Source organism: Pelecanus crispus, chromosome 18, assembly GCF_030463565.1.
Source record: "Pelecanus crispus isolate bPelCri1 chromosome 18, bPelCri1.pri, whole genome shotgun sequence".
Lineage (NCBI taxonomy): Eukaryota > Metazoa > Chordata > Aves > Pelecaniformes > Pelecanidae > Pelecanus > Pelecanus crispus.
Window position 1 is genome coordinate 6,537,083 of NC_134660.1, and position 26,394 is coordinate 6,563,476.

At 49.5% G+C, this 26,394-nt stretch overlaps 1 protein-coding gene across 1 annotated transcript in view; it reads left to right on the forward strand.

The window, feature by feature from the left end:
* The first annotated feature begins 9,493 nt into the window (after window positions 1-9,493).
* Window positions 9,494-26,394, forward strand: part of NSF (N-ethylmaleimide sensitive factor, vesicle fusing ATPase) — a 79,809-nt gene continuing 62,908 nt past the window's right edge. The window contains 4 exon segments of the mRNA XM_075722612.1: window positions 9,494-9,534; window positions 10,024-10,057; window positions 10,059-10,091; window positions 18,732-18,817. Coding sequence (XP_075578727.1) covers window positions 9,494-9,534; window positions 10,024-10,057; window positions 10,059-10,091; window positions 18,732-18,817 — 194 coding nt within the window.

Genomic DNA, 26,394 nt, shown 5'->3' on the forward strand with positions numbered 1-26,394 from the left:
GGGGGAAGCGGCCTCGGCCCCTCTCGCCGCCAGCCCCGGGCCTGCGGGCGCCTCCGCGCCGGGCGCTGCCCCGGTACCGGCCCGGCACCGGCCCGGCACCACCCCGGCACCTCCCCCATGCCAGCGGGGCTGGCACCGGCCCGGCTGCTGCGTCGGGGCAGCGCCTGAGGCAGCCCCGGGCCCTGTGGCCCGCTCGGGCCCTGTCAGCCCTGGGTCCCGCCGGCCCGGGCCCTGTCAGCGGGGCCGCCCTCGGCTGCTGCCGCCCCGGCCCCCGCGGCTCTGCATCCCCACGGGTCACCCGTAGGAGCAAGGGGAAACCTTTGCCACCCGTCACCGGTGGCAGCGCAGGTCCCCGGCCTTGTGCCGCGGCTCCCTGCCCGCGGCAGGGGCGGCTGGGCTGAGGCCTGGCCGGGAAGCTGACGGCCGAGGCGTCCCAGGGCCCCGGGGCTGCCGGCTTGGAGGGAGAAACCAGAGGAAACCGGGTGGAGAGGAAGCCCAGGTCAAGCAGCGAGGTCTCTGTGTTGCCAGTTCTTGTTGCTGCCTTCTCGTCCTTGCTGCTGGTTTAGGTGCTCTGCCGAGCGCTTGAATATCGCTGATTTCGCTAAAAAGGTCTAAGGAAAACCTAAAAGCCTTAAAACCAAACCATGCGCTTGTTTTCACTTCTTGAGCTATTTTGCTTTTCAGTTCTCAAGCTATTTGGGTTTTCACTGGTCAAGCTATTTTTACGGAATCTAGGGTCATTGCTTTTGCTGCCATCTATAGAGATGGGCAGATAAAGGCGGTACGCAGATAACTTCATGTCGATAGAGGCATGCATTTTGTTATGAATTGTGGGCATTTGTGATGTCGTTCATCTCTCTCATTTCCTGGTCCCCGCCTCCTTGCTGCAGCCAGCAGGTTCGCAGGGCGTTAGCAGGGCGAGCCTGCACAGCACTGCCGGGGGCCGGATCCTGCCCAGTGCGCCTTCCTAAACCCACCCAGGGAGCGGGGCCAGGCTGCCCGCCCTGGGATTCGGGACGCAGATGTTGTGTCTGCAGGCAGCCAGACGTGAAGGTCTGGGCTCCACAGCGCGCACCGTCCCCCGCTTCATCCCTCGCTCCCTGCCCCAGTGTCCTGGTTTCGGCTGGGATAGAGTTAATTTTCTTCCTAGTAGCAGGCACAGTGCTGTGGTTTGGATTTAGTAGGAGAAGAATGCTGATAACACGCTGATGCTTTTAGTTGTTGCTCAGTGCTGCTTATGCCAGTCAGGGACTTTTCAGCTTCCCATGCTCTGCCAGGGGCACAAGAAGCTGGGAGGGGGCACAGCCAGAAGAGTTGATCCCAACTGCCCCAAGGGCCATTCCATACCATACGGCGTCATGGGCAGTATGGAAACTGGGGGGGTTGGCCGGGGAGCAGCGATCGCTGCTCGGGAACTGGCTGGGCATCGGTCGTCGGGTGGTGAGCAATTGCATTGGGCATCACTTGCTTTGTGTAGTAGTAGTATTATTATCATTATTATATTGTTACTATTATCATTACTATTTTACTTTATTTCAATTTTTAAATTGTTCTTATCTCAACCTAGGAGTTTTCTCACTCTTACTCCTCCGATTCTCTCCCCCATCCCCCCGGGGCAGGGGCAGTGATGGCTGCGTGGTGCTGAGCTGCTGCCTGGGGCTGAGCCACGACACCCGGGGAGGGGCTGGCTGTGGGGCAGAGCTTTGGGACGTGCCCCGGCGAAGGTGCTGGCCTGGCTCAGAGCCTTGTGCCCAAAGCTCCCCGAGGTGCGGCCCTCTCAGCCGGGGTGACAAGTCACGGCTGGAGCTCAGGACCGAGCAGGGCTGCGCTGGGGTCCCCTCTGGTCCTGGATCTGAAGAGGAACCGGTGCGACCTTCGCATTTGGTTTGAGGAGCTTTGCTTTGCTTTTTCCCCCTTTGAAATGGAGAAATACCATTTTCCCCCTTTGCAATGGGGGAGTGTGGCCGCTCCACCGTCGCTGTCCCCTCTAGTCGCTATTTCCCTATAATTTTTGCTATTTTCCTATAGTTTTTGCTATTTCTATAAATTCAGAGGTCTTATTTCCAGCGTTTCTTTCTGCAAGAGACTCTTTCAAGGCCACACGGCAGAGACATCTGGGAAGCTGAGAGCGGTGAGAATCCCCCCAGAACTGCATCACTCAGCCAGAGCTGACTGCTGGGGGTGCAGCAGCAGCAGCCTCCCCCGGGAGGACCCTCCGGGCCAGACACCTCTGCCAACTGCGGAGGAAAATGCTGTTTCAGCGGACGCAGGCATTCGCCCGTCAGTCTCACAGCCGCTTTCACGTGTAACAGAGGCCGGGAAGCAAATCCCCGCCAGCGAGAACCACCTGGCAGTGACCTGCCCGAAGCCGAGGGGTTATCTGCAATATTTAACAACCGCTTTTCAGAGACGTTTCCCCAGTGCAGTGATTTCTGTTGAGGAAGGGACACAGACGGAGAAACTCCGCTCAGCTGCACGCAGCAAGAACGCGGTCTCGCTGCGGGAGACCAAATTCTTGCACTGTTCAGACCTGCCCACAACAGATTGAGGCATCCACACGATTTATCCGCCGAGTCCTGCGCTCGTACTCTGCACTGAGGTACCTCCGTGGCCTGAGGTACTGACCGCTTTGGCCCACTGCGTTGAAGTGTCCCCCCCAGTTTTCCATGAACTTGGCGTTCCCCTCTGGGTTACAGTGGACGTCGCTATCTGTTTAAGGCAGCAAATCAGCAGTTAAAATCAGTATTAATATTTTATTATGTTGTCAAAGCCCTGCGCAGGACATGATTTAACAGGCTGCTAATGCATTACACCTCGCTCCCCAAATTGATTTCCAGGCTGTTGAGGTTGGCTTTGGAGACAGTATTGAACCCCGCTTTGGAGCCCAAGCGTTTGCCACCTTCCTCCCTCAAAGCAAAGTCAAGACTAAAGACCGTAACTGGAATTTCATTCTCCCACAGAACATTACACAGGGGGATGCAGCTTTGCGAACAAGCTATTTTCATCTCTCAGCATGAGACAGTTTATCCAGGATGATGTGTTGCTCTTAAGAGCGCAGCATTATTTCAACCAAATCCCCTGTATGGATCCATATCCAGAAGTCTGGCTGCAAAGACTCAGTAAGTGCTCAAGGGGGACCAGGCTACGCCAGCTCCATGTAGAACCAAGAGCTGCAATGGGCAGAAGACACCCACGTCGTGAGCGAAGGCCTCGCAACCGCCTTTAGAAACCCCAAGCCCTCACCTCACCAAAGAATGAGGTTAACTCCAGGCTGTGACACATGCTGAGAGACCAGAGTAGCAGCTCTAAGATCCCGTTATCTGGCTTTCAGGCTTGCACACACCTGCAGTTCCATAGAACCATAGAATCGTTCAGGTTGGAAAAGACCTTTAAGATCATCAACTCCAACCATTAACCTAACATTACCAAGTCCACCACTAAACCAATTGAAGGTAGAGTAATAATAAATTTCATGTTTCCTGGCTTGGTGGCTGGATTATTTTGTAATGGAAGTAAAACTAGAATAGAATCATTAAGGTTGGAAAGGACCTCTAAGATCATCAATCCAACCGTCAACCCAACACCACCACGCCCACTAAACCATGTCCCAAAGTGCCACATCCACGCATTTTTTGAACACTTCCAGGGATGGTGACTCCACCACCTCTCTGGGCAGCCTGTTCCAATGCTTGACCACCCTTTCCGTGAAGAAATTTTTCCTAATATCCAATCTAAACCTCCCCTGGCGCAGCTTGAGCCCATTTCCTCCACCATGCCCACTAAACCATGCCCCAAAGCGCCACGTTGATGCATTTTTTGGTAGCACAAAGCATAAAAGCAGGGCACTAATATGAGCCAGATGCTGAATGGAAAGCCACCTCAGAAAGAAAGGTAAGCCATCGGAGGCGGCCACCGCGCCCCATGTAAAGCACCCGCTGGCTGCTGTACGACGCACGCACCGTCTGTTCGGAGCAGTTCGCCGGATTTAAGGTCCCTTTTACGGCACGAAGCCCCTCTAACCCCCCACTGGCTGCTCGTTAGGACTCCACGCTCAGGGCCCACGGACGTGAGGGGTCTCCAGGCCCTGACAGCCCCTGACAGCCCCGACAGGCCCCGACAGCCCCTGACAGCCCCGACAGGCCTCGACAGCCCCTGACAGCCCCGACGGGCCTCGACAGCTCCCAACAGCCCCTGACAGCCCCCGACAGGCCCCGACAGCCCCTGACAGCCCCCGACAGGCCCCGACAGGCCCTGCCCGCGCCGCCCTGAGCCGGCGGGGCCCTGCCCGCGGGGCTGCCCCCGCTCCCCTCCCTCAGGGCCAGGCCCGAGCCCCGCCGGTGCCCGCAGCTCCCAGCCCCGCCTCAGGCCGGCACCCGGGCCCGCGCGCCCCTCACGGCGTTACCGGCGCCGGAGGCCGGCAGGGGAGCGGGGGCTCCTCCGGCCCCGCCCCGCGCGCGGCCCAACCGGCCAATCCCAACAGCGCTCCCGGCTGACGTACGGCAGAGCGCCCTCCCCCACCTCCTCTAGGCCAATGGGCGGGCGGTGCCGGTACGAAGCGGCCGTCAGTGCCTGGGCGCTGCGGGCGGAACGGCCAATCCGGGGCCGCCGGCCGTGCGGGGGCGTCACCGCGCCCCGCCCCCCGGGGACCCGCCCAGCCCCGCTGCGGCGCCTGCGCTGCACCGCCCCCTGGCGGCTGCGGGGCGGGGCCGTGGCTGCGGCGCGGCGGTCGGGCGGCGCGGCGGGCTGGGCGCAGCGGCAAGATGGCGGGGCGGGTAAGTGGGGGGGAGTGGGGACGGACCCTTCCCGCCCTCCCCGGCCCCGCCGCTACCCCCCCCCCCCCCGCTTCTGCTCCTCGCTGGGCGCCGGGGTGGTTCGGTGGCTTCTCGCAGCCCCGCCGCCGGGGCGGTAGCGCAGCCCTGGGGGGGTGTGGGGTCCCCTGAGGGTGCTGTGAGGCTGTGGTGACCCCCCCGCCCCCGTGCTGTGGCGGCCCTGAGGGTGCTCTGAGGCCGGGGTGGCCCCTCTCCGTGTGGGGGAGCACTGCAGGGCCCCCCCGGGGTGCTGTGAGGCTGAGGGGGCCCCTTGGTGATGTGGCCTGTGGGGCGGCACCGTAGGCTTCCCTCAGGAGCGCTGTGAGGCCGGGGTGAGCCCTCCCCCTGCGGGTGTGGGGCAGGATTTAGGGTCCCCCGAGGGTGCTGTGAGGCTGCAGTGGCCCTCAGGCCATATGGGGAGCAGCACAGGATGTTAGGGTGCCCTAGGGGTGTTAGGGGGCTGTGGTGGCCCCTCTCCCTGTGGGTTGTGGGGCAGGATTTAGGGTCCCCTGAGGGTGCTGTGAGGTCGCGGTGGCCCTGTGGGATGCAGGGCAGGATGTTAGGGTGCCCTAGGGGTGCTGGAGGCTGTGGCGATGCCTCGGTGCTGTGGGGTGAGCTGGGGCTCCCTCAGGAGCACCAGGAGGCTGAGGTGACCCCTCTCCCTGTGGGGAGCGGGCAGGATCGTGGTGTCCCCTGAGGGTGCTGTGAAGCCCGAGTGACCCCTCGGTGCTGCTGGCAGGATTTAGGGTCCCCCGAGGGTGCTGTGAGGCTGCAGTGGCCCTCAGGCCATATGGGGAGCAGCACAGGATTTTAGGGTGCCCTAGGGGTGTTAGGGGGCTGTGGTGGCCCCTCTCCCCGTGGGCTGTGGGGCAGGGTCCTCTGGGCACCTTGTGTAGAGGGTCCTCTAAGGATGCTGCGAGGGTGGGGTGACCCCTTGGTGCTCTGGGATGTGGGGCAGGATTGTGGGATTCCCTGAGGGCCTCCATGAGGCTGGGGTGACCCCTGTCCCCATGGCGTGTGTGGCAGGATTTGAGAGTCCCCTAAGGGTGCTGGGAGGCCCCGGCGACTCCTCGGTGCTGTGGGGTACGGGGCAGGTTTGTAGGGTTCTTTGAGGCCCTAGAGAGTCCTCTGCCCTGTGGGCATCAGCCAAGCATCATCCTGTGACGTGGGTCCAGACTGTGTTGTGTTAAAACACACCTTAAGGGTTGCGCAGTGATTTTATCCCATATTTGTTTAAAATAAAATATCCCCTATCAGTGACTGCTTAGATAATACCAGCAAGTGGCCAAAAACACCTTGAAATGTGAAGGAACAGTCTTGTCTGTCACATCACTTTTTGTAGTGCCTTGTATATCCCCTCTGTTCTCAGGTGTTGGTCTCCAAGTGCTGCAAGGTGCAGCTAAGATTGCTCTTCTCTTTCCTATGAGCTCAGTCATGCTTTGCTGGATATCAGCTTGTGAAAGTCACGTTTTTCATTAATGTCTGCTTCGGGCTGAAATCTTCTGTCTTGGCCAAACAATTCAGTAATTGAGATCCTGGGGAATAGGTTTTCTCATAGTTTTTTGTATTATGGTTTCTCCGGTGGATACAACGACAGATGGTGCAGTGGTGTGATGCAGAGCAGTGGAGGGTAGAGCAGTGGTGAGAAATTTGGCCCAGTGATAAGCTGTGCGTCACAGGTGCGCAGATCTACTCGAGTGCCACCTCTAATTGAGAAAAAAAATCACATTTTGTGGTGTCTCTCTTGTTAAGAGCTTTTCCTCTGTCCCTGCTCCAGATATGTGGTCTCACTTTCTTCCCTGTACCTTTTTTCTTTGTCTCACCCTTTGCAGCTAAGCCAGGAGAAATCTGTGTGTTTTGACTAGCTTTTTTTCAGCTTTCTGTTGCCAGAAATGGGAGCCCTGTGCTTTCACCAGTGGTACGATCATTTTAGCCTTAATGAACGTCCTTCTGAGACTCATTGTAGCCTAAACCAATCTGGCTGCAGTGGTCTTGTCTTGCTCCCTGCTCACTTGCTCTGCTGAGCTTGCCCTGAGCCTTTTCAGCATGCTAAACTGACAGAGAAAACTGTCCGTGTAGTTTGATGAGTTGGTTTTCAGATGCCCGTGTGTTCTGGAAAGGCTCAGTGAACGGTCTGAGTGCTGGAGGTGGTGACTGGGAATGTGGGGAGGAAGGAGAGGGATCAGCCCCAACTTTTTCCTGCTGCTGTGAGCTTTTGTGCTACCGAACACCTGAAAAAGCGTGCTTTTATTTGGCCAACTTGGAAGCCTGGTGGAGGAAGGGGGGGATTTATGCAAATTTAAGAGAAAGATTGGAGCTTAATTGCCTAGTAATCTGGCAATTGGAGTGGGTGATGCTTTCCTTGGCTTACCAGGAAGCTTCTTACTATTCAGTGTTTTCATGATTTATCTACAAATATAATTGTTGCAGAAATATCAGATTATTTAATGCTGTGAAGAGAGTTCTTGAGCAAAGTGTTTAATACATTTTCTGAGCTTGATCCAATCTTGCAGCGTGTTGAATGCTGTTAATGTAAATTAACAAACAAGCTACCTGCTCCCTCCAGCTTGAATGTGGGATAGCAGCAGCTCTGAAAAAGATGCGGAGGTCAGGGTGAGCATGCAGCAGGGTACGTTTCGGATGTGACAGTGGAGCCGTTGTGATCCTTGTTCTTGTAAATAAGGAATAGTAGGTAGGAGGATGGAGGTGTGTGATATCTTTAGGTATCACAGGTGAGTCTGATACTGGAACACTGATGCTGTTCTGTTGTCAGCATTTTTAAAAGGTGCTTAAACCTGGAGAATGGGTAGAGAAAGCTTCAGTGACTACTTCTGGCCTGAAAAAATGTCCTGCAACGCAATTTAGAGCCTAGCCTCTTTTATTAGACTCATGTGATTTGATTTGTGTAGGTATACTTTTATAGAGAGAAATGAATGGCTTTCCTGATGTAGAAGAGAGACAAAATCTTTAGACTTGTAGTAATGTTTTAAATAATTTAGGCAAATGATAAAGCAAGTCTTATTCATTGTCTAGTGCTGTTTCAGGTATGTTACTCTACTCCCTTAATTGCACTGGTTTTCCTCAGTCGCAAGGAAGAGACAGTGATTAATGGTGATGGAAGTTTACAGGAAAAATAGTTTCTGATGATTAGAAATAATGGCTGTTTCTGTTATAATTTATTCTGTATCTCTCTCTGCATGGCAACCATTAGGCATGCAAGCAGAGCACTGAGTCTTGGCAAGACATCGGCCAGCATCTACTACAGAAGAGGGAATGGCGTAAAGCTGTGTCCGTAGCTGGTTACGGATCCCTTGTACCAAGACTGGGCCTCTGGTAGTTAACTGGTGCTGTCTGTAGCTAATTGATTTGAACCTCATTAGGAATTAGCTCTCAGCAGGAGGTAGGAAGGCCAGATGATTTCTCTGCCTTGTTCCAGCCAGTGTCAAGCTGCTGATCCTGAACGACCTGCGTTTTTGCTTGTACTGTACCAGATTGGAGAGCTACGTAGAGAAATGGTGTAGGAAATGAAGCAGGTCTGTGTGGCTGCAGCTTTACTCTTGCAAGCTGGCAGGAGGTCTGGCTTTCTTCAGAGAGGAAGTCGCACGTGCTGAACGTTGATTTGGTAGCGTGGATGTTGGTGATGATGCCCTGTCAGAGAGACTGGTGTGGTTTTTTTTAAGGAATATTAAAGTTTTCTAATAGCTGCAACTTGTGTAACAGTTCACGATGATTAGAAATAATGGCTGCTTTATATGGTATAAATGGTATCACATGTTAATTTTTCTTTATTTGCTATTTGGGACTCATTTGGAGTGGTATTGCCATCAGCCCAGTGATAGGAGACACTCGCCTCTTTGCTTCTCGGAAGAGATTCACATCTGCATTGGGTTGGAAATGATTTTGGTTTCGCTCGGGTACTAGTAGATACCGGTTTACCCTGCAGAACTGTGCTGTAACTCCTGTAGAAGAGCCTGTGGCTTGAGCAGATGTGTTGCTGACATCTGGAAATCAGCTGTCAAGTTGCGAGAGTGTAGCAGCAGTGGGAAGGGTGGTGAAGGGTGACCGTGTCCCTGGTGTTTTGCGGTGCTGAAGACACTGCTGGCCTAACGCGTGCTCTCTCGTACTCCTGGCCGCCAATCTCGTGGCAGTTTTAGGTTGGACGGTTTGGTAGAAACTTCGAAATATTGAGGGTTAGATTTTTATGTTTATGGGTTAAAGCTGTAAAGTCTGATTTCTGCTAACATATGGAATATGCAGGCGTCATCAGGCAACTAAAGAAACATTTGTGAATCAACTCAGTTCGTTCTTGCAGTGTGGTACTTTGGTCCTTCTATCATCATTTATCTTTTTTTAGTGTTTCCTAATATGTAATATGAAGAAATTGGTTTTAGCAATGTTTTAGGGAAATGGGAGGAAACTAAATCTGAATCTCTGTTTCTGAGATCACTTCTGCAACTGCAAACCTGTCTTGTGAAATGATTGCAAATAGACTTGTATCATTCTTACAGGACTTTTGCATTAGAAAAACCCGTGCTATTATTTAGAATAAAATTCTGACAACCATGTGACCATGTGAATGTTTGTGGGCATGGGATATCTGACCCTTGTCATCTTTGATTAACTTTAATTTCTTGCAGAAGCAGAGTGCCCAAAGCTTATACCTAAAAGGCCAATGCAATAGGGAGATGTCAGCACTGCCTCTCCATCTCCAGTTTTGGGGGTGCTGGTACGTCACACCTCTTTTTTTGCACTGTGGACAGGCCAAAATGACTACATTTTGTTAAGAATTTTTCTTAGTAGGAAAAATTTGTAAAAATCAATCCTTTTGAGGATCACTTCAAGTGTGAATTTCTTAAATGTTACTTTTTTTTTTTTCCCATAGCACAGCAAGATCTTTTCTCTTCCTATCCTCTGTTCTGTGTCCTGTACCTTAGTGCGCAGAGGTCATTCAGGAGAAGGCCCTGTGGTTTAGGAGATGCCCTAGCTACAAATTCGGAGGAAGTTCTGTCGTAAAATCAGATCTGCTTGAGTCCACAGAAAACCAGTCCTTAGAGAGCAGTGGTACTAATATTTTGCTAAATTACCATCCAGGCAGGACATGGTTTTCAGTGGAATAAAATTATCATTGATTCCTTTCTTTACATGAAAATGTACAAAAAACCCCCGAGAAGTAAAATACAGGTACTATGTCATGTTTTGTCTTTTTTTGATCCAGCAGTTGGTGGATACTGTCCAAGCACGCTCAGAAGTGTGAGAGGACAAGCTTTAGGAAGACCTGATGCAGTGAGTGCTAGCTGACCCGAGTGGTGTGACAGATAGCGATGATCCTAGTAAATGCAATATTTTTTGGAAAGACGAGGTTCAGAGTGTGGTCTCTACATGAGGCAGTCATTCCCATACCTGTCAGGATGCTGTCTCAAATCAGGGAAGTTCTCTGGCAGCGACTGGAGTTTTGTGACTGAATTTCCGTATTGGTCATCTTCAGAAGTTTTTTTGACCTCCAGGAACTGGAGAGTTGTGTTGGAGAAGATCTGTGAACAGAAAAATTCAAGCAAGGAACACAGTCACTACAGTTAATAAAAAAGCTTTCAACACGGTATCCTGTTACTCTGCGTTTGAGCCAACTGGTAATGCTACTGCTTGTTAAATCAAGGCTGAATATACAGTTCTTAAGGCGCTCTCTTGCCCTGCTGCTGCGCTGGTATGCTGTTCCCTGTGTATGTATGTCAGATACGCAGTTCAGGAAGGTCAAATGTTCGCAGCATAAAAAGATTTAACATGTTTCTCTAGTCTCCTGGGATGCAATAAAGCAGTGACCTTCTATCAAAAAATCTGGAGTAATTTATGCCCTAGAGTTGTGTCAAGTTACACGCTTTTTCTGTAGAAAATGCAGAAATACTTGCAAGGCATTGCATCTTAAACACAAACTGCTTATAATTGGGTAGCGTTTGGTACGTTAGTCAGTGTCCTGGAGAAGTTTAGTGCCAGATGCAGCCCATCAGCGGGGGGGTGAATTGCAAATACGCAGGGATAGCCGCATCTCAGGCTTTCACGAGGCAAATTCCAAGTTTAAGGGGATATTTTTAACCTTGTCCCTATTGCCATTGGGTAACTTTTCTGAATAAATGGGAAGAAATTTGCATCCATTAGGTGTCCTCACAGCTAGTGTGTCAAAATCCTGTGACTTGCATCCTAGGCTGACATCATAGGCATGGCTGCGTGATGTTTCATTCCTTTAAGCATTTTTAAAAGAGGTTTAGATGAAACGTGACAAGTAGCAATTCCCTGTAATTAAATTGTTGATGAGCTTGGCTCACAGAAGAAATGTGAGGCAACATCCACTCCAAAAATGGATGTGTTAATTACAAATGCACATATTCTGGGTCATTATTGCTTAATTGGAAGGTGGAGTTGGTGTTCGTGTTAAATTGTTAGGAAACAGCTTCCCGGTTATGTGGCACAGCAGCACAGGTAGAGATATTTTCTGAAATCCCTTTACTGATCATACTGTAAAGAACTGGTGTGGAGAATGACATCTTTGGGTCGAGCAACCTATTTAGTTACACTATAGGCGCTACATGCTAAAAGTAGCTCGTGGAAGTTCTCCTTTAGTGCGCTTGTTTCTGCTGCTCTCCTGGATCAGTCAAACCCTTCAGTCTTGGAACTGTAAATTGTATTTCTGATAACATTGCAGAATAATGGAAACTGTACAGACAGATGCCCAAAGCTACATGCACCAACATGCCACTGCGCTGGCTAAATTAGCGTTGGAGTTGCAAAAGCTCCCATGGCAGCACTGAATTCTTTTGGCTGTAAACTTTGCAAACAAAGGGTGAGCAGCAGTCGCCACCCTAAAAACCAATATCCTCTAATTGCTAAGATAGGCGCTTCCATCCTAATAAAGTGGCTTTCATGTGCTAAGACGGAAGTCGTTTCTAGATTGCTGCCCAGGCTCGTGACAGAAGTGCACGTCTGCTGTTAGATAAAGAAAATGGAAAATGCGTTAAGCGTATATTGTGTGTAAAGAACCGCCAGTTCTGTGGACTGGTTGGTGTCTGCATTGCTGACCTGTGCTGGCCGCTGGGCCTGACCTTTGCTTACGTGGACAGCTCTGCTCGTTAACAGATGAGAAAGTTCCCGGTGGTGCAGGTGCGAACCAACGCAGGAAGAACGTTCCCTGTTTCCTTTCCGGCCCTGGATGATGCGGGAGGTGGTGATGTGAGCTATTCCCTCTGCCACATGTTAAGCTGTGCCGGCTGGCAGCTGGTGTGTGCGGCGCAGCCGCGTTTGCCTCCCCGCGAGCGAGCGCAGGGCGGTGATTCCCGCCGGTGGGAGCGTGGGAAGGGCGGTTGCACCTCATCTGTCCTTCCTGAGGCTGTCTCAGTGTTGGCTTGCTCAAAGTTCCCTGGCTTTGACAAAATTTTGAATATTAATGCTGAGATTTTAACTTTCCTAATGCGTTCCTCTTTTAATAGGAGAAGAAAATTGGTATTTATGGGCTTGTTGTAATCAAGAGAGAATGCGGCTCCTTCCCGACAAGTGTAAAAGCTTCCGGCAAAGTAAACTAGAGGTCAGATGGGGCAGACGGCAAGGCTGGTCCTGAGCATCCAGGCGGGGCTGCGTGTCCCGGGGGACGGCGTGCTTAGTCTGCCAGGCACAGCAGGGCGCTCTGAGTGCTTGCAGATCTGGAAAGGAAACCTGTCTTGCCAAGCCTGCTGTTCCAAAAAGTTATTTGTAGGTGTTTGATCTCTTCTTGTAGCTGCAGAACTCTGGAAGCTTTCATCAAATATTTTTTGAGATGTCCAGAAAAACCTTCTGCAAACTAGTAACTTCCCCTTTTTTTTTTTTTTTTTTCTTTTTTTTTTAATTGCAGAAACACAGCATTTAGGACATCTCCTGTTGCTGAGTCTGGTCGCTGTTGTAGGCATCATGTTGCCATTCCTTTCATAAATGGTGCTGAATGCCTTCTTTAAAGGAGTTTTAGTTTTGTCTTTACTGTTTCCCACTGTCATGGTTTAGCCCCAGGCAGCAGCTCAGCACCATGCAGCCGCTCGCTCACTGCCCCTGCCCCGATGGGATGGGGGAGAGAATCGGAGGAGTAAGTGTGAGAAACACTCCTGGGTTGAGATAAGAACAGTTTAATAATTGAATTAAAGTAAAATAGTAATGCTAATAGTAACAATATAATAATGATAATAATAATAATGATATACGAAGCAAGTAATGCACAATGCAATTGCTCACCACCCGCCGACCGATGCCCAGCCAGTTCCCGAGCAGCGATCGCTGCTCCCCGGCCAACCCTCCCCAGTTTCTATACTGCCCATGACGCCGTATGGTATGGAATAGCCCTTGGGGCAGTCGGGATCAACTATTCTGGCTGTGCCCCCTCCCAGCTCCTTGTGCCCCTGGCAGAGCATGGGAAGCTGAAAAGTCCTTGACTGGCATAAGCAGCACTTAGCAACAACTAAACCATCAGCGTGTTATCAACATTCTTCTCCTACTAAATCCAAACCACAGCACTGTGCCTGCTACTAGGAAGAAAATTAACTCTATCCCAGCCGAAACCAGGACACCCACTATAGGCTGTTACAGCACTGGCTTCCTCTGCTGGTTAGGAACCCTTTCTTAACTGCTACTCACTAGCTGCGGTAGCGTAGCTATCATTTTATACCCATTTATTCTGTCTTTTAGTGCAGAGTTGTTTTTCTTCTCTTTCTCAGCTCCGTGGTGTGTGTGTGTGTACGTAGAGAGGAAGTAGCCATAATCCTCTTCAGGCTTTCCCATGCTGGGAGAGCTTGATTTGTCTCCTTCTCTCGGGCTATGGCTGACCCAGCTCTGCTGCAGCTCCTCTTTCTGCGTGCTGGTGTTTGCCATCTGTGTGCAGCCGGCTCCGGATGCTTGCAGTTTTAACGTTCATCTCAGATTCTGTTGTCACTTGGTCCGTTGGATCTTTATATCGGGCAATGCTTCATGCATGTCTGCTTTCCAGCAGGAGCTTGTCTTGGGTAATGTAGGGGCTACGTATCATCATCTCAGTTCCCTGTTTGTCTTCAGAGCTCCTTCAATATCGTAATTCTTCCTTTCAGTATTCAAACTGATTTTATTTTCAGACTTTTAGTGGTGAATGAGTGTTTGAGTTCGAACACCTTTGAGTTGGCCATGCTACCACACCAGGCAGGCACGCATCTGCTTGGTCCCTGGAAAATATGGACTAAACTTTCTTCCCGAGAATAACTCCTGCACAGGTTCTTTGTTGCCCTCTTCTCTGGGTGCAGAAGCTCTGGACCTAAAGGTACTTTGGTGCCTAACAGCTGTTACAGTGGAGCTTCGGTGCTTTTTGGAGTGGGGATCCCCATTTCTACGCAGCTGGCAGTGGGCTCTACAGAGGAAACGTAAATTTCTAGTAGCCCGAGTCGTCATGTTTCCTAACGCTTGTCTGCCAGCATCGGCGTGACAGAAATCATATATAGGTACATGTGCATATACCTGTATGCATGTATATCTATGTCTGTGTTTTGTGTAAAAGAAAATTGTAGACACATAACACTAACAATCTTTGGCTTATACAAACCCTGTAGAAACAGTGCACAGAACAAAACCGGCCTCAGCTTTAAAAGCTGTTTCATAATCTCTTGGGTAGGATTAGGAAATTAAATGAGTTAAGCTGTTTCAGATGAAGAGCATCTCTGCCTTAGCATTTAATATTTTAGCTCTTCTAGTCAGTAACAACTGACAGGTAGTAGTGCGCTTCCATTACGTACCACCAGCTTGTCTCCTGTGGGCTCTGAGCAAGGGGAAACGTGTTTTGCTTTAGCTTCCTCTATCATCAGCCTTAACAATTCACAAATATTAACCGTGTTTTTGTACTATGTGCTTGCCCGTGCGACAGTGTAATATAGTATACGGAATGTAGTGTGCTATGTGTAATATTCCAGAGATTTTATTATTCATTCTCTTCCCCAGGCATATTTTAAACCAGCAGTGCTTTGCTTTTGCTTTGGATGCTTGTCTTGAAATTCAGGAGGAGAAAAGATGTGTTTTATGTGTGTATGAAAATACCCAAATAACTTAGCATTGCTTTCTGAGCTGAGCTGTCCTAAAATGCAAAAACAACCGAGTTTCATATTTTTGTGGAGGAAAACTGGAATCCATGCAACTGGGGGGGGGGGGGGGGGGGGGGGAAGAAATCTCTGAAAGTTTAGATGTTATGGTGGTTGCTTCTATTATGAAGGTATTTGTTCTTTGGGGCAACTTTTACTTTGTAAAAGTAAAGTATGTCAGCATCACTGAGCCTCCTGGCACTGGATTCTCATGGTTAGCACCAGCTCAGTGGCAGAAGAGTAGAGGCAACATTACTGTGTTGTCATAAATCCAAAGGTGAGGTCCTTCATATTTCTTTCAGCACGAGATTTATCGATGCATCATGTGGTCTCATTTTTCTCTTGGTGAACAGAAGGAATATTGGAGTAGACCTCTGCGTGGGCATGGATTTATTAGCGGATGCTGCATGACTGTCGATGGGTGATGGGTACCCGTAGCTGAGGACGCTGTGAACGAAGGCACTGTCTCAGATGTGGAGTCACTTCCCTAGAACTTCGCTGTCCTTGGAGCCTCCTCCTTGCATAAACCAGAACAGTAACTGCAGGCAGGGAAGACGTCTTTTGCTAGTTGAAGCCTAACACATCTATATTGTGGACACGGGCGTAACTGCAACCTGTGCAGTTGTATAGGGGTCACCTTCAGACCAGTGCTGACAGCAGCGTAACTGCGGCAGATGGCACTCGCTGGCGGCTGCAGGATCTGCTCTAGTGGCTTGCTAGAGCTGAGCTTTACGTCGCCTTGCCTAGTTGCTAGCAGTAACCTACTAGTTAGCTTAAAATTAGCTTGTGTAAATTTACTTGACGATTTCTTAGAAATACTCTTCAGGCTTTTGCATCCTCTGTTCCCTGAGGTGTGGTGTGCATCCAACAGTGTTGGGTGGCGGAGAAGGGGAGAGGGTGCAAGGTCCCGGGAGCCCTTGTGCTGGTGTCCTGGGAAGCTGGAGCCCAAAATGCAAGAGCTTAAAGCGTTCCTTGACAGTCCTACCACTGGCATACGACAGCCCTCCAGACTCCGCTGGCTCATGTTACAGCTTTGGACTGCTGCATTTATGCCAGAAACTTATTCGGGAGCAGCCAATGCCCACATCCTTGCTGCGACAGCTCAGTTGCTTAACAGACAAGACAAGGATCCCTGGGAATGTGAGCACTGGGGTGAGGAGAGGAGAGGTAAGAGGAAGCCCCTGCAATTCACTAGAACAGTGTGTTCCTCCTTCTTGCCTGGGTGCTTTCCAGTTTAATCATCATCTCTTAAACGCCCAGATTTCCTGAAGTTGTCCCTTGTACACTCGTGAGCACCTGCGTCCATTGAGCGACGCCCTTTTCTTGCACGAGCTGTATTATGTTAAAAACACTTCTGTATGTTGATAATGTATCACAGTTCTGCAAGATGGTCTTGGAGCTTGAGGAGGGCACGCACTGGAGAGCTGGGAGCGCAGCGTAGGTTATAGATGGAGTCTGAAACCTTGGCCATTGCCAAGGGAGAGGTGGGCTTCTGCCAAACACCCCGGAAGAATGCGCCAGGCTGTGGGGTGGCTGGCACAGTCAGTGCCCATGCTGCTGCAGGAGCAGCTGCGTTATTTCGCGTGTCAGATACCCAAGGATGTTTTGCCACGCATCTATCATATTGTGGAGCTTGCAAAAGGAGCACTTGGTGCTGGGTTTGAAACGCGTTCCCGCAGATTTATGCATTTCCTTAAAGCAAAGCTTGCACGTTCCCAAATGCGGACAGAAATAAGACAGAAGAATGGCAACTTTGCCAGGTGCTTGCTGTTAACATGTAGGAAGCAGTTTGTCAGTGAGGATTAAAAATGCAGTTGAGGACTAGTGCTGTAAAAAGGTTTAATCCAGGAGCTCTGTGTTCAGTTTTCTCGAAATATCCTACCTAATGCGTTTTATCAGGGCATGCCCTTCATAAAATTGTCCCCTCGCAAATGGGAGGAGAAATGATAAAATAGTGAACGCTTTTTTCTGTGAAGTGCCCAAAGATGGTGAGCCTTAACAGGCAGGTTGTGTATTTCAGAAGTCTGCTGATGTTCCTGTATTTTTTTTATTACAAGAATATTTAACTGAGTCTCTTATTACACTTCAGATTTAGGTGGATAAATCTGTTTCGAGGCTCAAAATGGAATCCTTTTCTATTGTCACATATGTCAAGGGCAATTGAGTATTATTCAGTAAAAATAATGAGTCCTTTTCTAAATAGCAGGTACTCTAGAAGAATTACATTACGACATAAAAAGTTGATTTGAGCTATAGGGCAGACTTGCTTCAGTCCACATGGAGATGAATTTTCTCTGATTCCTTTCTCAAATGGCTGGAGGTGTAGGGGGGGAAAGGTTGAGGAGGATGTTAACTCGTGGGAAATTATCGAGATGTGTGCATTAGGATCAGTGCGTTTCCTTCTTTCGTTGCTGGGATTTAAGAGAAAATCCATTCTGAATTGCTTTTAGCAATAGGTTGACACTGACAAATAGTTTCTGTCGCACTGCCTGTAAAATTGTATCTTACAAAGAAAATAGTTGTGCTTTGGTTCTAAAAATAACATCCCGGGGGATCGAGTTTAGCTTTTCTCCAAATTACTTTTTTTGAGTCTATAGCTAATGTTAGAGACATCTTGCCTTTTCCATCCTTGTCTCTGCTTCTAGAGACATTTTGAGTCCAGTTTGCATCTTTCAGCCACTGTTTTGTGGAATAATTCTGCAGAAGCAGATGGGGTTCGGGGTGTAGGAAAGGGCCGAGGTTTCTCTTTGGTGCTCCTCTGCTGCACTGCCCCTGGGTGCCGTACGCTGCCTCGTAATGGGGTGGGCAGCCTGGGCTGGGGGTGGTGGTGGTTGGTTATTTTAGCAGCTGATTCGTGAGTAATAGTGGAGGGGAAAAATATTGAACAGATACCCTTGAAATAGGATTGCTCCTCTGGCTTTAGAAAAAGAAAAAAAAAAAGGAGGGGGGACGACACACCCACAAAATTTGTTGCAGTGATTTTTTCTAATAGCGATAGGCTGGAACTGACTGCTTAACTTAATTTTCTTCCATTTGTCACTGATCTGTGATGTTTCCTGTAGAGTAGGAAATATTTGCATTGTGATATTTCTTTTGAGAAGTTCTATAGAGAGATTTCATGCGGTTGGATAGCAGCTGGCGGAGAATTAAACCTTCCTGCGGACTTTCAGTGCCGCCCTGTACCGCATTGTTCAGAGTACGTATATCCAGAATGGATGTGCTCAGATCGCAGTTTTCAGAGTCAAGTGAGGGAAGGAGGAAGGCAACGTCTTCGTCGTACCCCCTTTTCCCGGGGTGGTCTCTAACCGGGCACAGCAGTGTGAGCCAGGGTCAGCCAGGGCTGCAGCGGAACGGCTCAGCCTCCGGGCTGCTTCCCTTGCCAGCTCTCACAGTACCCCAGCGCCTTTTTACTCGGCACGAGATGCCTTCCTGAATGCTTTGCTGCACGAAATGCCTTCCTGAATGCTTTGCTACCTGCTGGCGTGTTGCAGGAACACCAGGGTTCTCTAGCGAGTTAACAGCATTTGCCTTGCAGGCTTTTTCCTAGGTAATTTTTAGCTACTTTCCTAGGTATGATAGAACATATAAGGTATGGTAGGCTCATAAAATGTAGAGCTTTTGGGTACAAACATCTGTGTCAAACAGACAGAGAGAGGAGCTTGTCAATGCCAGTGGATTATGCTCTCAGAGTATGTTAATACTCATGAGACCTATTTGTGTTTTGTGGGTTTACAGAAGTTTTGAGGCTTGGCTTAGTAAAGGAAAAATGAAATTTTATTTGACAGTTTTTTTTTCCTCTCCTTCTTTCTCTCCCTTGTAGTCTATGCAAGCAGCAAGATGTCCCACTGATGAACTGTCATTAACCAACTGTGCTGTGGTGAATGAGAAGGACTTCCAATCTGGGCAGTAAGTGTGCTCTGTTGCTCTTTCAATTTTTAACCAAAAAGGAATTGTTTTCAAAATTTTGATAGAGGTGGAATGGAATTTTGGATTTGGGAAGGTGAATGCAGTAGGTTAATTAACAAAACTTCTGCGTTTTCAGAGACCAAAACTTTAAATGTGCCTCTTTCTCAGAACTGGAGATACTAAAAAAATGGTAAATTTTTCTCTGAAGCATTTCTTGCTTGGAAACTGGATCTGCTTAACTAATTATAATCGCTGTTTTAATGAAGGACTTCAGGCCTTCTTTGATCTTTCGTTTTCTTTTGGTTTTGCTGTTGTTCCTGTTACATAGTTAGAATATTTGAGCTATTTCAAGTAGATTTTAATCATTTAATTGTGTTACTAGAGGCATCTTCTCACTTTCACATCATACTGGAGTGCTGAGCAGAGTCAGTGGAAACTCTCTCTTGTTCTAGGGGTTTTCATGCACAAGAACAAAAGGGGAAGACAACCAGAGTGTGGGCACAACAATCTGGATTCTTTAATTACAGTTCTGTGGTGACTGATAGAAGCTGACTCTGGATTTTACTTCCTTGAGGAAAGGAAGAAAACACATTCATTTTTCAGCCCAGCCCATACAGAAGGGCTTTGTATTAAAAGAAGCCAGTTCAAATAATTAGCTTCCTTGCTTTGCTGCAACTGTATGGTGACTCTTTAAAAGATTTCCATATGTAGATTGTAGACAGAAGGAATTAATTTCTGCAGAAAGAGAGAACATCACATGCGACAGAAGAGCTTGGGTTTGAAAAATGGGAAGAAATGTTAAAAAAAGATATTGAATGGTACACTTAGGGCCTTAGCATAAAATACCTGGCCCGGATGAATTCTGCTAAGGATGGAGAACAAAGTGGCTCTGCACTGTGGGGAGCAAGGAGGCGATGTGTTTTCAGACTTGCCTCTTTTTGTGCTGTCAGGCTGCTGTGCTGCTGCCCTGGAGAGCTGTGCTGGCCCTTCAGTGATTGACTGCACCGCGATTTCACAAGCTCACCTGTAATATAAAATACCAAAACAAAACAAAAACGCCCCCTCTAAAAAGAAAAAAAAAACAAACCACAAATGAGCGCAACTTTTAGAGTTAGAAGGAGGCAAAAGTATCTGCTTGGACAGGGTAGTGTCCTGGTATCTTCAAATGATGTTTTTTCTCCAAGCAGTTTTTTTTCAAAGTAATTGACTTACAAAAATACCTGAACTGAGCATTGTACCTCATGCATTATAAAAATGTTCATTTCCTCAAATATGAATGTCCTGGAGGGACCCAGCTTCCAGACCTGCAGCAGCTGGCTGCTTTCCTTTCACTCCGAGAACCCTCTTTCATCGCAGTTCTGGAAGCATGCAGGAAACGGTATCCCGAGACTTGCCTGGTAAGCAGGCTGGCCATGATTCTGGCTGTACCGATTCTCCCCGAGAGAGCTGCTTATTTCTAGAAATCGGGGCTCATAGAGAAAGCAGCATATGTTTGGCTGTGAGCAGATGCTATAAATCGCTTTGAAAAGTGTAAGACTAGAGTACAGAGGAACATCACGATATTCAGCTACTACTGAAGGCTGTAGTCATTCTGCTGCATTGCAGATACGCTGAGCAAGACCGTCCTTATGATCTGCTGCAGTAGGCTGCACGCAGTCAGCAGATTTGGTTTGTATCGTCCTAGCCATGACTGGCTGCACAGAGTATTTTTTGGTACCGGTTACACAAAGGGGTTTGCTTTGACACTTCCATTTGGTGCTCATGGTCTAGAGCTGGGAGTTTGACCTTGGATCAGTGAGATGGTTTATCCCCAAGATGCTACTGTAGATCTTTTCATGCTTCATTTTCCGCTTCACGCTTCATTTTCTGCATCCTGTAAGTTGGACAAATATGAGTCACCATTTTGTGACGCACGAGTTCATGGGATGCAATGCATTATTGTAGTACTGTGTCGGTTTGGTAAGTTCCACCATCTTAAGTTTCTGTGACATCGTTCTGTCTTGAGGACTCCCAATGTATTTTGGAGAGAGAAACAAGTGCAGAAAACACCCAGGCAGCGAAGGGGACAGCAGTCTGGGAGGAAGCCAGGGCAGGTTATCTCAATGGCAATTTTTTTTTTTTTATGTTGAGAACTGACTAATTATTCTTACCTTTTATTCCTGCCTTTTACATGGGAAGACCATCCCTCTTATCTCATGCCAGTTTAGTTATCTGAAGAGCCCTTGAGGAACCTTGCTGAATAATTTACAGGGGTTTCCAAACATGCACCGGAGGAGTATCTGCCCGTATTGTTTAAATGCTTACTGGCACCTTTGCATAGATATGTAAGTTACCCTCTCCCTTAAAAAAAGCTATGCCCTTTCTTCACAAACATAAACGGACACGTGGGTTAATATATTATTTATAGAAACTGCTACAGTTTCTGTTGGCTTGCTCAGCCTGGCCTGCAGACTTACCGACCCATGGTTTCCTGCGCCCGGTCTGGAGCCCTTCTTAAGAACTGGCATCACAGCCACGTTTTGGTTCTGGTCGGTTCGGGCAAGGCTTTACACATGAATTAGAGCAGCAGTGTAATCTGCTCCAGCTCTTGGGAGGTATCTGGCCCTGGTGACTCATTGTTCCTTTTGTTCCTTTAGCAGCAGAAGCTGTTAATGAGGTTGAGATTTCCCCCTATTTGTCCCTGAGCTCTCCAAGCTCCTTCCTAGTGCACATCAATGTAGGAAAATGCATTTAGTTTTTCCTGCTATTGCCCTATTTTGGACAGTCTTAATACTGAGGTTGCTTACAGCCTGTTGGAGGCTGCCTGCTCCTGCTGTCTCTGAGAAGAAACATGTTTGTTCCTGTGCCTTTTGCAGACTTTTCTCAAAGAACCTGTCAGGATTTGACCTTTCCTGATCTTCTCACTTGGCTAGAGATTTCTTTCAGAAAGCTGATATTTTTTTTTTTCTCCTCTCTCCCTCCTCCCCCCCCATTTTTTTTTTTTTTTTTTTCTTCCTGGCATCCATTTGCCTGCTGTCAGGCTCTGCTATCTTTTTGGCTTGCTTGAAATGTTTTTGGTGAACGTGTGCTCCAATATAGTAATTTTTATTTGTATGCCCTTGTATTGGGTTTGTGTGGCAAGGTTTTGGGAGCGGGGGGCTACAGGGGTGGCTTCTGTGAGAAGCTGCCAGAAACTTCCCCCATGTCCGACAGAGCCAACGCCAGCGGCTCCAGGACGGACCCACCGCTGGCCAGGGCCGAGCCCATCAGCGACGGTGGCAGCGCCTCTGGGATAACGGAGTTAAGAAGGGGGAAAAACCCTGCGCGACTGCAGCCAGGAGAGGAGTGAGAACATGTGAGAGGAGCGGCTCTGCAGCCCCCAGGTCAGTGCAGGAGCAGGGCAGGAGGGGCTCCAGGCGCGGAGCAGAGATTCCCCCGCACCCCCGGTGCAGCCCATGGCGAGGCAGCTGTGCCCTGCACCCATGGAGGCCCCCGGGGAGCAGGGATCCCCCTGCACGCGGGGAGGGCCCCGCGCCGGAGCAGGGGATGTGCCCGGAGGAGGCTGTGAGCCCGGGGGAAGCCCGCGCTGGAGCAGGCTCCTGGCAGGAGCTGTGGCCCCGTGGGGAGAGGAGCCCAGGCTGGAGCAGGGTTGCTGGCAGGGCTGGGGACCCCGCGGGGGACCCACGCCGGAGCAGTTCGTGGAGGGCTGTCTGCCGCGGGAGGGACCCACGCTGGAGCAGGGGAGGAGTGTGAGGAGTCCTCCCCTGAGGAGGAAGGAGCGGCAGAGACAGCGTGTGATGAACTGACCCCAACCCCCATTCCCTGTCCCCCTGCGCCGCTGCAGGGGAGGAGGAGAGAAATTGGGAGTGAAGTTGAGCCCGGGAAGAAGGGAGGGGTGGGGGAAGGTGTGTTAGGATTTAGTTTTTATTTCTCATTCTCCTACTCTGATGTGACTGGCAATCAATTAAACTGATTTCCCCAAGTCGAGTCTTTTTGCCCATGACAGTGATTGGTGAGTGATCTCTCCCCGTCCCTATCTCGACCCACGAGCCTTTCGTGGCATTTTCTCTCCCTGCCCAGCTGAGGGGTGACGGCGCGGCTCTGGTGGGCACCTGGTGTCCAGCCAGGGCCAACACCCCCCCAGTATTTCTACAAGGTATCCTCATTTGCTTGTATTTTGCTTCTTTGGAGTGAAACCCAACAGTGGTGGAGTTTGTTTCTTCCTGCAGAGATGCTGAATCAGTACATGTTGAAGCCGCTGCTGTGTTTCAAGCCAAACTTAGTGCACTGCTCAGGATCCATCTCAGTCTTAAGCTTTAATCTTGGGTCTTTTACTGTCTGATGAGCTGCTTCTAGTAGGGTGTTATTTGTCATCGAGTGTATTCTTGGTGAGGTATTCCAGTATCATAGCTGGAACTTGTATTTTGCCTACAGCCACGTTTGTCTAACGCTCTGCAACATAATACCTTGCTTTCTAGTTGGTTGTGTATTGATATTCATTTGAATTACTCAGGCTGATACACTCTGTGCTGGAAACCTCCTGACTTCAGTCCCTGCTTCCTGGACAGCTGCTCTATTTTATCTGCTACTCAGCTTAAAACGAAATAGGCGTTGGAGCAACATTCAGTCTGGGAAGGATCATCTTCCTCGGCCTGCTGGCAACGCTCTTCCCGCAGCCAGGGATGTTGTTGGCCATCCTTGCTGCAGGGCTGTGTTGCTGCCTCATGCTCAACTTGTTGTCCACCAGCATCCCAGGTCTTTTCTCTGCAAAGCCACTTTCCAGCCAGCTGGCCCCCAGCCTGTACCGGTGCTTGGGATTATTCCTCCCCAAGTGGAGGACTTTGCATTTTCCTTTATTGAACTTGATGGGATTTGTGTCAGCCCGTATCTCCACCCTGTCAAAGTCCCTCTGAGTGGCAGCACAGTCAGCGGGTGTGTCACCTGCGCACTGGCCAAGGGTGCACTCTGTCCCGTCATCCCGGTCACTGACGAAGAGCTTAAATATTTTTGGCCCCCGTACGGACACCTGGGGTAGGTGCAGCGCTGGTGAACTGCCTGAAGCTGGACTTCATGCTGCTGAGCGCAGCCCTCTGAGCCCAGCGGTGCAGGCGGTCTTCAGTCCACCGAGCTGCCCGCTTACCTAGTCCGTATTTCATCAGTTTGTAAGGGTGGTTGTGTGAGGCAGTGTAGAAAGCATTGCTGATGTTGAGATAAACAATATCCGCTGCTCTCCCTTCATCCTCGGAGCTCGCCATTTCGTCCTAGGAGGCTATCACATTGGTCAGGCGTGATTTTCCTTTGTAAATCCGTGCTGACTACTCCCAGTCACTTTCTTGTCCTTTAATGTGTTTGGCTTCCAGGATTAGTTGCTCCATCGCTTTCCCAGGGCCTAAGGTGAGGCTGACCAGCCTGTAGTTCCTTGGATCCTCCTTCTTGCCCTTCTTGAAGGTAGGAGTGACATCTGCTTTCTCGCCGTCCTCAGGAACCGTTCCTGATCACCATGAAGCACCAGTAAATGTCTTGCTCTCCCTCTGTAAGATTTATAGGGAACCATAGCACCTGTAGCAGGTTTCTGGATTTACGCCTGGGGCAGGAGGAGATGGGAAGGAAGGGCGCACGGCCCTGCAGCTGGGGTTTAGGCAGCTAATGGCTGCTTTAGGGCCAGAACCAGTGAAGAACCAAATCGCCCGTCCACCTGACAGAGGAGGTGTGCGTCACTGGGTGATACGTTCAGAATGCTTCCTTACCCTGCTGTGCCATCAGGTGCTAGCAGCTCCGGGAAAGGTTTTGCAAGCTTCCCTGTCTGTTTGGGCTAGAGCTGGTGATGTCTAGTGGTTTTGGCTGTGCAGGCCACACATTTCCTCTCGTCTCCAAGGGCCATATGTTCTTCCCTACCATACGGCTGAAGCTGTTACGCATACACCATGTAGCCAATGTATACGTGTGCAGCAGATCTGCTTTTGGATGGTGCTGCATTGCTGTGCATATGCAAATGAAAATATACGGAGCATATGTGCATGCAATACGTTTGCAGCCAGGGAGGGAGGATGGCCAGGAGTGTGGGCCTTGGCTGTTAGCGCAGTTCATCTAGCACTTCGTTTCTGACCGCAGGGAGCACCGCAGGCCGCAGAAGCTGGGGACCTCATGTCCTGGTTTCGGCTGGGATAGAGTTAATTTTCTTCCTAGTAGCAGGCACAGTGCTGTGTTTTGGATTTAGTAGGAGAAGAATGTTGATAACACGCTGATGTTTTTAGTTGTTGCTGAGTACTGCTTATGCCAGTCAAGGACTTTTCAGCTTCCCATGCTCTGCCAGGGGCAGAAGAAGCTGGGAGGGGGCACAGCCAGAATAGTTGATCCCAACTGCCCCAAGGGCCATTCCATACCATATGGCGTCATGGGCAGTATAGAAACTGGGGGGGGTTGGCCGGGGAGCAGCGATCGCTGCTCGGGAACTGGCTGGGCATCGGTCGGCGGGTGGTGAGCAATTGCATTGGGCATCACTTGCTTCGTGTATCATTATTATTGTTATCATTATTATACTGTTACTATTAGCATTACTATTTTACTTAATTTCAATTATTAAACTGTTCTTATCTCAACCCAGGAGTGTTTCTCACTCCTACTCCTCCGATTCTCTCCCCCGTCCCCCCGGGGCAGGGGCAGGGGCAGGGAGCGATGGCTGCGTGGTGCTGAGCTGCTGCCTGGGCTGAGCCACGACACCTCGTACACCTGTGGGTGGTTAAGGTACAGTTACGGCACTTGTGAAGGAGAGGAGGTGAAACCTGATTCCGCCATCACCCCTGCCACCAGTGCACACAAATCCCATCTTCCTTTTGTTTTGCTTTCTTATGCCAAGAAGAAGTCTGCCTATCACACGCTAAGAGCTATCGGGCATCGTCTGAGGATAACTATAAGCAGCTTTTGAGTATCTTTGTTCCTGACAGCTTAGCTTCTGAGAGTGACAGGCAGGCACACGCAATTGCTGCTGCTGTGTCTGCTCCTGACTGTTTGTATTGTTCTGTTTTTATAACAGTGTTCCTGGTCTCCAGGTGCTGTCTGAGTTCAGGATCTGTTGGTTGCTAGCAAACAGGAGGGGCAGCCTCAGCACCTATGTGATTTTACTTTTTGTACAGAAATTCCTCCCATTTTTTTCTGCGATCAAACTTCTAAAGAGTATACTGAGATCCTTATATAGGCTTTGCACCTATTTCTTGTTGAAATCACGGCTGGGGTGTACTGCTTGTATTGGGGTAAAATATGGATGCTTTGGTGTTAGGTGCTTGGGATGTGAAACCAGTGTTGATTTTTTTAATATAGCAGCCTTGGTCTTTGTGGTTATAGTTTGGTTCTCTCGCATTTGTACAGTGCAATTCCAGTAAAGGGCTACTGGTGGGGAATGTAAATAGTAACTGTTAGTACAAGGTCTTGCAGCTGGGCTTTGAGATCTCGTTGTGTCGCTGAAGGCGATGGACTCCTGTGGAAGACTGCTGTGTGCCCGCGTCATGCCGTAGGTCTAAAGCTTTTGTTCTTTCCTTTATAGGACCAGATATAAGCTGGCTTGTTTCTTTTGAATTCTCACAGCACTGGGAGCAATGGAA